Source organism: Bombina bombina, chromosome 10, assembly GCF_027579735.1.
Source record: "Bombina bombina isolate aBomBom1 chromosome 10, aBomBom1.pri, whole genome shotgun sequence".
NCBI lineage: Eukaryota > Metazoa > Chordata > Amphibia > Anura > Bombinatoridae > Bombina > Bombina bombina.
The window spans coordinates 196,340,671-196,349,072 of NC_069508.1; the positions used below are offsets into that span (position 1 = coordinate 196,340,671).

The 8,402-nt window shown below is 34.5% G+C and overlaps 1 protein-coding gene across 1 annotated transcript in view; it reads right to left on the reverse strand.

Moving 5' to 3' along the window:
- The window catches only part of C8B (complement C8 beta chain), a 66,458-nt gene extending 58,588 nt beyond the window's left edge, over positions 1–7,870 (reverse strand). Inside the window, exon 1 of the mRNA XM_053693623.1 lies at positions 7,726–7,870. Coding sequence (XP_053549598.1) covers positions 7,726–7,775 — 50 coding nt within the window. The 5' untranslated portion in view covers positions 7,776–7,870. The remainder of the gene's footprint in view (positions 1–7,725) is intronic.
- Positions 7,871–8,402: the final 532 nt, after the last annotated feature.

The window sequence follows — 8,402 nt, forward strand, 5'->3', positions numbered from 1 at the left end:
GCAAATATTTTTCTATTAAAAGATGTCATTCATCCATGTGTGTTTATATTTTGTCCAGAATGTCCCTTTAAGGGGACACAAGTCAAAATTAAATTTTCATGATTCAGATAGAACAGCAAATTAAAAAAAAACTTTTCAATTTACTTCCATTAAAAAAATGTGCACAGTCTTTTTATTTTTGCATATTTTGAGTCACCAGCTCCTACTGAGCATGTGCAAGAATTCACAGAATATGTGTAAATGCATTTGTGATTGGCTGATGACTGTCACATGGTACAGGAGGAGTGGAAATAGATATAACATTGCAATTTGTCAGAAAAAAAAATACTCCTCATTTGAAGTTCAGACTAAAGGGACATGAAACCCAAAATGATTCTTTAATGATTCAGATAGAGAATATCATTTTAAACAACATTCCAATTTATTTCTATTATCTAATTTGCTTCATTCTTTAGGTATTCTTTGTTGAAGAAATAGCAATGCACATGGGTGAGCCAATAACAAGATAACACGAGACATCTATTTGCACCCACCAATTAGCAGCTACTGAGCCTATTTAGATAAAGGATATCAAGAGAATGAATCAGATTAGATAGTTGTACATTTGAAAGTTGTTTAAAATTGCTGCTCTTTCTAAATCATGAAATAAAAAATGTGGCTCTCTTGTCCCTTTAGTGCTATTGTATTGTCTTGTTATCATGCATTTGTTGATAATGAAAATCCACTGTATTTACTGGTCCTTTAATATACCATGTCTAAATATGTGTAGTTAGACAACTTTGCATTATGCTTTCATTATTTATTTTGCCTTCATTTAAAGTGAAAGTCAACCATAACGTTTTTGAAACGCTAGGGTTGACTGTTGAAACAAAGGGCACTTACATTCATGAAGTATAAGATACTTTGTGCAGAAAGTGCCTTTATTCGTTTAAACCGATCACCGTTCTTAGCTGCTACGGCAGCCCGCAGCCAAAAATCTATTTTGCTAAGAGGTAACGTTTTCACCTTTTAGCCAATAGCCGTGCGGTAAATCCGGTTTGGCGCCCATGGGAGCCGGATTTACCGCACGGCTATTGGCTAAGAGGTGAAAACGTCACTTCTTATCAAAATATTTTTTTGCCGTGGGCTGCGGTAGCAGCTAAGAACGGTAATTGGTTGAAACAAATAAAGGCACTTTCTGCATGAAGTATCTTATACTTCATGAATGAAAGTGCCCTTTATTTGTTTCAACAGTCAACCCTAGCGTTTCAAAAACGCTATGGTTGACTTTCACTTTAATGTAATTTAGGTCTGAAATGTTGGCTTTTCTTATTCTCAGAGCTGGAAATGTTAACTGTTCTATACCTGTGCTGTGCTACATTTCTGTCCCTAATTGGCTTAAAGGGGCAGTATACTGTCAAATAGTTTTTCCCGTAATGTGTTTCCAATGACTCCTTATACTAGCATCAGAGAATGTATGAGAAATTGCATATTTAGGTTTAATTTTGTATATGAAATAGTTATTTTTGTTTTTTGACACCACATTCATCAAAAAGGGTTGAGGTTGCATGAAAATCAGATCTGCTTATGTTATTACTTTCTGTACACACAAATGCTTCCTTATCTTATCTCTGTTTGTATTGTATATCAAATCCCAATACTAAGGGCTTGATGATCTAAAGGTCTTTTGGCTGGTAAGATTATTTAAGAATGATCGCCAGTTCTTATTTTTGCCTGGTGGAATCATGTAAAGCGCTTTTTACCCTGAAAACAGGGTGTCTTGCTAAGGGCGTATACTGCATTTTCATATGAGAAGGAGATGCAGACATTACAGAAGTGCACAATGAAAATCGGAATTTTAATAATCATACAAAACGAATAATTGAACCATTCACACAAAAATAAGCAGAAAAAAATATTGTTAAGTTGTATAAAAAATCATAACAAATATGTTCACTAAAAATCGTATCTTATCAAAAATGTAAAATTGGTAAATTACACAGGAATACATCATATTAAATATGCACTGCGTAATGTTCAATTTAAGTAAAATGGATGTGCAAAAACACTTAGAAACTCATACTTTCAAGTACAAAATATAAAGTGTAAATGTTTTATGGTAAAATGGGCTGAACATTGGCGTTCCATGGTTGTGTATGATAATGAAATTGTCTCTCTAATCCCGGCATCATTATCTAAACATTTCTGCCCTACAGTTCTCACTGTTTTTTCATAAAACATAAAAGCTGGCAATCTTTTAACAAAATACTCAAAACACTTATTACTCTGAAAGGAAAACTTATGTATACAAAAATAACAGTTAATTTAAAGGGCCACTGTAAGTAAATATTTTCTATGCCTGTTACTAACTAACTACCCTAAATACGCTTTTTATCAATAGCATTTCATTAACATCTCTACCGTATATCAGAAATCTTGTCTGCAAATTTAATTGTTTTCCAAACCCACTCCGTGGGTATCCTTTGCTCTGTACCAATCCGTTTACAATACCTAGGTTTCAAAATGGCGCTTTAAACACAAAGTTATTGGTTTAAGTATTTTGAACATGCAGTGCTGAAAATAGTGGGCAGGATAACGTGACATCATCGGCGAATAAAAGATATAACTTTTATAACGTTATGAAACTTTGTTTTGGATAAAATATAGGTCAGTAGGCTTTAATTAATGTTTATTAACTTTAATATGTTAGTTGCTTAGCTTAAAAATTATAACAGAAAGTAATCCTTTAAGGTACACTGTGCTATGTGTGAAAATAGTTTAATTTAATTTGTATTAGCTGTAATATTAACCCCTTAACGACTAAGGACGTGCCAGGCATGTCCTAAAAAAAGTGTCAGCCTGGCACGTCCTCTGGATTTTCAAGCGCTGGAAGTAATCATGATCGCTTCCAGACGCTTTCAAGGTATTGCAGTGATGCCTCGATATTGCAATACCCTTTTTTTACCCACCAATTCAGAGAGAGCCACTCTGTAGCCCTCTCTGCATCGGCCAGAGATGGTGCCGATCGTTGGTGGGTGGGAGCCGTAGCAGGGAGGGTGGTGGGCGGACCATCGCTGGATCACTTCCAGATCCTCTTCATCCAGTGCGCGTGAGTGGTTGGGAGCGTGCAGGGGTAGTGGGTGGGAGCGTGCGCGCTTGTGTGTGCGTGAGCGCTAGTAAATAACATTGCATTGCATGGGATGGAGGGAGAGTAATTAAATGTAAAGAATTGGATCTGGGAGGGGGAGGCTATTGAGGGGGGGCAGCTACACTACAGAAAATTGGCTTTTTTTGCCAAAAAAATAAATAACAAAAACACTTTTTTTTTTTAGCAAACTGGATACTGGCAGACAGCTGCTAGTACCCAAGATGCTGGCAAATAGATAGAGTGGGGAGGGTTAGAGAGATGTTGAGGGAGGATTGAACACTGCAGAAAAAAAAAATGTTTTTTTATATATTTTTTTAAAAAAAAGTCTTTTATTTTAATACTGGCAGATTTTCTGCCAGTACTTAAGATGGCAGTGAAAATTATGAGATGGTGGAGTGAAGAGAGCTGTTTGAGGGGGGTCAAGGAGGGATCAGGTTGTGGGAAATGTCAGGTGGGAGGCTGATCTCTACACTAAAGCTAAAATTAACGCTACAAGCTACCTAATTAACCCCTTCTCTGCTGGGCATAATACACATGTGGTGCGCAGTGGCATTTAGCGGCCTTCTAATTACCAAAAAACAATGCCAAAGCCATATAACTCTGCTATTTCTGAACAAAGGGGACCCCATATAAACATTTACAACCATTTGTGCTATAATTGCACAAGCTGTTTCTAAATAATTTCAATGAGAAACCTAAAGTTTGTGAAAAAGTTAACAATTTTTTTTATTTTATCGCATTTGACGGTGAAATGGTGGCATAAAATATACCAAAAATGGGCCTAGATCAATACTTTGGGTTGCCTACTACACTAAAGCTAAAATTAACCCTATAAGCTCCCTAATTAGCGCCTTCACTGCTGGGCATAATACAAGTGTGGTGCACAGCGGCATTTAGTGGCCTTCTAACTACCAAAAAGCAATGCCAAAGCCATAAATGTCTGCTATTTCTGAACAAAGGGGATCCCAGAGAAGCATTTACAACCATTTGTGCCATAATTGCATAAGCTGTTTGTAAATAATTTCAGTGAGAAACCAAAAGTTTGTGAAAAAGTTTTTTGATCACATTTGGCGGTGAAATGATGGCATGAAATGTACCAAAATGGGCCAAGATCAATACTTTGGGTTGTCTACTGAAAAAAAAAAATTATATACATGTCAAGGGATATTCAGGGATTCCTGGCAGATATCAGTGTTCTAATGTAACTATCGCTAATTTTGAAAAAAAAAAATGGTTTGGAAATAGCAAAGTGCTACTTGTATTTATGGCCCTATAACTTGCAAAAAACGCAAAGAACGTGTAAACATTGGGTATTTCTAAACTCAGGACACAATTTAGAAACTATTTAGCATGGGTGTTTTTTGTTGGTTGTAGATTTGTAACAGATTTTGGGGGTGAAAGTTAGTAAAAGTGTTTTTTTTAATGTTTTAAACATATTATATAAAAAAAATTATAGTAAATTATAAGATGATGATGAACATAATGGTATCTTTATAAAGTCCATTTAATGGCGAGAAAAACGGTATATAATATGTGTGGGTACAGTAAATGAGTAAGAGGAAAATTACAGCTAAACACAAACACCACAAAAATGTAAAAATAGCCCTGGTCCCAAATGGTAAGAAAATTGAAAAAATGGTATGGTCACTAAGGGGTTAAAGTTTAAACATACGCTAGTGTTCTATCAGATTGGCAAACATATCAGATCAGCAAACGGAAGTGACGTTCCATCAGCTGTCTGACCGAAAATACTCACTGTGCATGCGCTCCTCTTTATCATCACATTCCAATCCCAGCACGTCACAAATTACTATCTACCCATCAAATTATTGAACACTTTTAAAAAGCACGTGCACACAGAGGTGTAGTTTGTATAAGGCATGATGGGTAATGTAGTTTAATTTCAAAGAATTATGGTACTTTTAATATACAGTTATATCGTCACATTAAAATTGCTTTTAAAAAATTAATAAACTTAACCTTAAATAATTAGATGCTGATATTTTTCAACCAGTTTATTAATTTATCAAAAATAATTTTAATGTGACTTGTTATAACTGTATATTAAAGGTACCGTAGTTCTTTGAAATTAAACTACATTACCCATCATGCCTTACATATACAAAGAACACCCCTGAGCGTGCATGCGCTTTAAAAGTGTAAATAAATCTGATGGGTAGATAGTAAGTTGTGATGTGCTGGGGTTGGAATGCGATTAAACAGAGGAGTGCATGTGCGGTAATTATTTTCGGTCAGACAGCTGACAAAACATCACTTCCGTTTGCTAGTCTGATAGAACACCGGTTTCTTCCTGTGTACTTCGTCCTGGATTGCGAAATTTCACATAGCAGAGAGCTCTCATTTCTGTGGGAAACATCTCACCACTCTCAGGACAGCCCATTTTCTTTGCTAAGTACACAAAGACTGTCCCTGTGAGGCTAAATGTGTTTTTTTCACATTTTTGCTTGCTGACTTTTGATGATTTGGCCCTTAGAGAGAACACTTTGGAATTAACATTTTATTACTTATCTCACCTACCATCTGGCTACCTACCTCTGGGAGTGTAATTTCTTCTGCTGGCTATATTTACACAGCTTTTTTAAAGCCTGTACCTAAAGGGACTTTACAGTCACAATTTAAAGGCACATAGATTAATTATATATTTGAATAGAAATGTATTTGCAGTATATATGTATTGGCAAAAATGCTTCTAGTAAAAGTTTTAGTGTTAACATTTTTTTCTGCACGTGCATGTGATGCATAGCTAGATATTCTCAGTGCACCAGCATTTTAAATACTGCAGTTGCTCAGATCACTAGTGGGGCTTGCATCATGTCAGAAATTAACAAATTTAGTCATTACCAGATGGTAAAAGCACTATAGGCTTTCTGAATCAGTGCTGTGTTTAAAATGATGGTGCATGGAGCATATTTAAATACACCTTTGAAACAGCTATAGCTTTTACTAGCATTTTTGCTAATACATGTATATTGCAAAAATGCTTTGATTCGAAACTGAAAAGAACCCATGTGCATTCCAATTTTGTCTGAAATGTCCCTTTAATAGACCAGTAAATACATCAGAATTGCATATGTAACAAATGCAAGATAAAAAGACAATGCAATAGCACTTAGTCTGAGCTTCAATGAGTAGTAGATTTTTTTCTGACAAATTTCAAAGTTATGTTTATTTCCACTCCTCCTGTAACATGTGACAGCCATCAGCCAATCACAAATGCATATACGTATAGTCTGTGAATTCTTGCACATGCTCAGTAGGAGCTGGTGACTCAAAAAGTGTAAATATAAAAAGACTGTGCACATTTTGGTAATGGAAGTGAATTGAACAGTTGTTTAAAATAGCATGCTCTATCTGAATTATAAAAGTTTAATTTTAACTTGAGTGTCCCTTTAAGTAGACAAACTTTCAGTATAGGTAGGGATACCACAGGCAAAAACAGCTATTTCAGATGTTAACATAAAGGTAAAAGAGTTATTTGTAAACAATTGAATACTCTCACTGGGAACAAATTAATTGGGAGAACACATTAAGGGTAAATAACTGCAATACAATGACCCAATAACATAATGATCACGGATACCCCTATGTTTTGCAGAAGGCCAGTTTGGCTATTTCACATGAGGAGTGGTTTGTGGAGTTTGGGAGCTAAAAAACAGTTGGCTGATATTTATTTTATAGTAGGACAACAGAAATGTCTTGAAATTACAAGGTGTTTATTTTCCTTTAAGGTATCCAAATTCAAGCTGGAACGTAGACCTGTTCATATTATAGGAAATTGCTTGTTTATCTTTTTATATAAAATAGCTATTTATTTTCCATTAAAGCACAGTCAATTTAAGTGCAGAAAGTGCTGACATTCTTATCTAATTATATGTACTCACATGCTTCTTTATCTTACCTATTTTTCTATAAACAAATGCTGATACTTAGAGAGAGAACTTAAAAATTTACATTTTGCTCTCTGTCAATCCCCCCCCCCTCCCCGAGGGTCCCACTGAATTGCTGTTGATTCTTGTTTACATAGATTTTTTTTGGAGAATACAAATTAGACATATTTTCTGTACAGGTGGCAGTTTTAACAGACAAAATCATCTATTTCAGATGACAAAATAAAGTTAAATTAGCAATTTTTAAAATTTTGAATACTGCAGATAAAATGGATCATTGTGAACATGTTAAAGGGAAGCAAATTTGACATTACACTGTCCCTTTAAAGAGGGGTAACATTTTAGAGCATAATGCAACTTTAATTATGTAGACAACATCATTTACAACGTCATAAAAAAATCTACATTCATATTAAAATACAACGTAAAGGTTGAAACACCAATTATTTAAAAACTAGCTTCTAAACTAAAATAGCAAATTGTCTATAGCTCTGTGTATGTTCCGTTACCTATAGAGTGTAACAATATACCTAATTCCAGATTTGTTACAGATTAACTTACAAGTTGTACAAGAAAAACAAATTAAACACTTTTATACATTTATACTTAAATAAAAGTGATTATACTTAAATAAAAGTGATTATACTTAAATAAAAGTGATTATACTTAAATAAAAGTGATTGTACTCACCCACAGCAATGGAAGCTCAAATACAGCAAAACAGCACCGTACAAAAACATTATAAAAAACAATTGAAAATAAATGCTTCCTTCAAATGAGACTGTTCCTATCTCTCTAGCTGCAGATACTGAGCAACATTTGCAAAACAGTCATCAAAATGCTCACATCACAAAATCTGCAATGTCCTCAAATTGAGACCAAAATCCAATTAAGTAAGCACGCATGCCATCTTGTGGGCACTTAAGGTTATAACATCCATGCATATAAATATGCAGAGTTCAACATTATTCTTATATTTAACTATTATTAAGGTGGTGAGCTTTTTTCCCTACGTGCAAATAAGTAATTAATTAAAGGGACAGTAAACAATTTGATATTTTAATATAACATTTTAATAGAGTGAACCTACTTTGCAATATAATTCTATTACTTATTTTGCATGCTTTTCCTGTAATTAAAGTCGAGAAAATTGGCTACTCCAAATAAGGGCAAATGGTGGGTGGGCTTAGAAATTATCATATGAGCCTACCTAGGTTTAACTTTCAACAAAGAATACCAAGTTAACAAAGCAAAGTTGATGATAAATGTGAATTGGAAAGTTGTTTAAAATGACTTGCCTATCTGAATCATGAAAGTTTAATTTTAACTAGACTGTCCCTTCAATATAACAGTCTTTGTTATGCAAA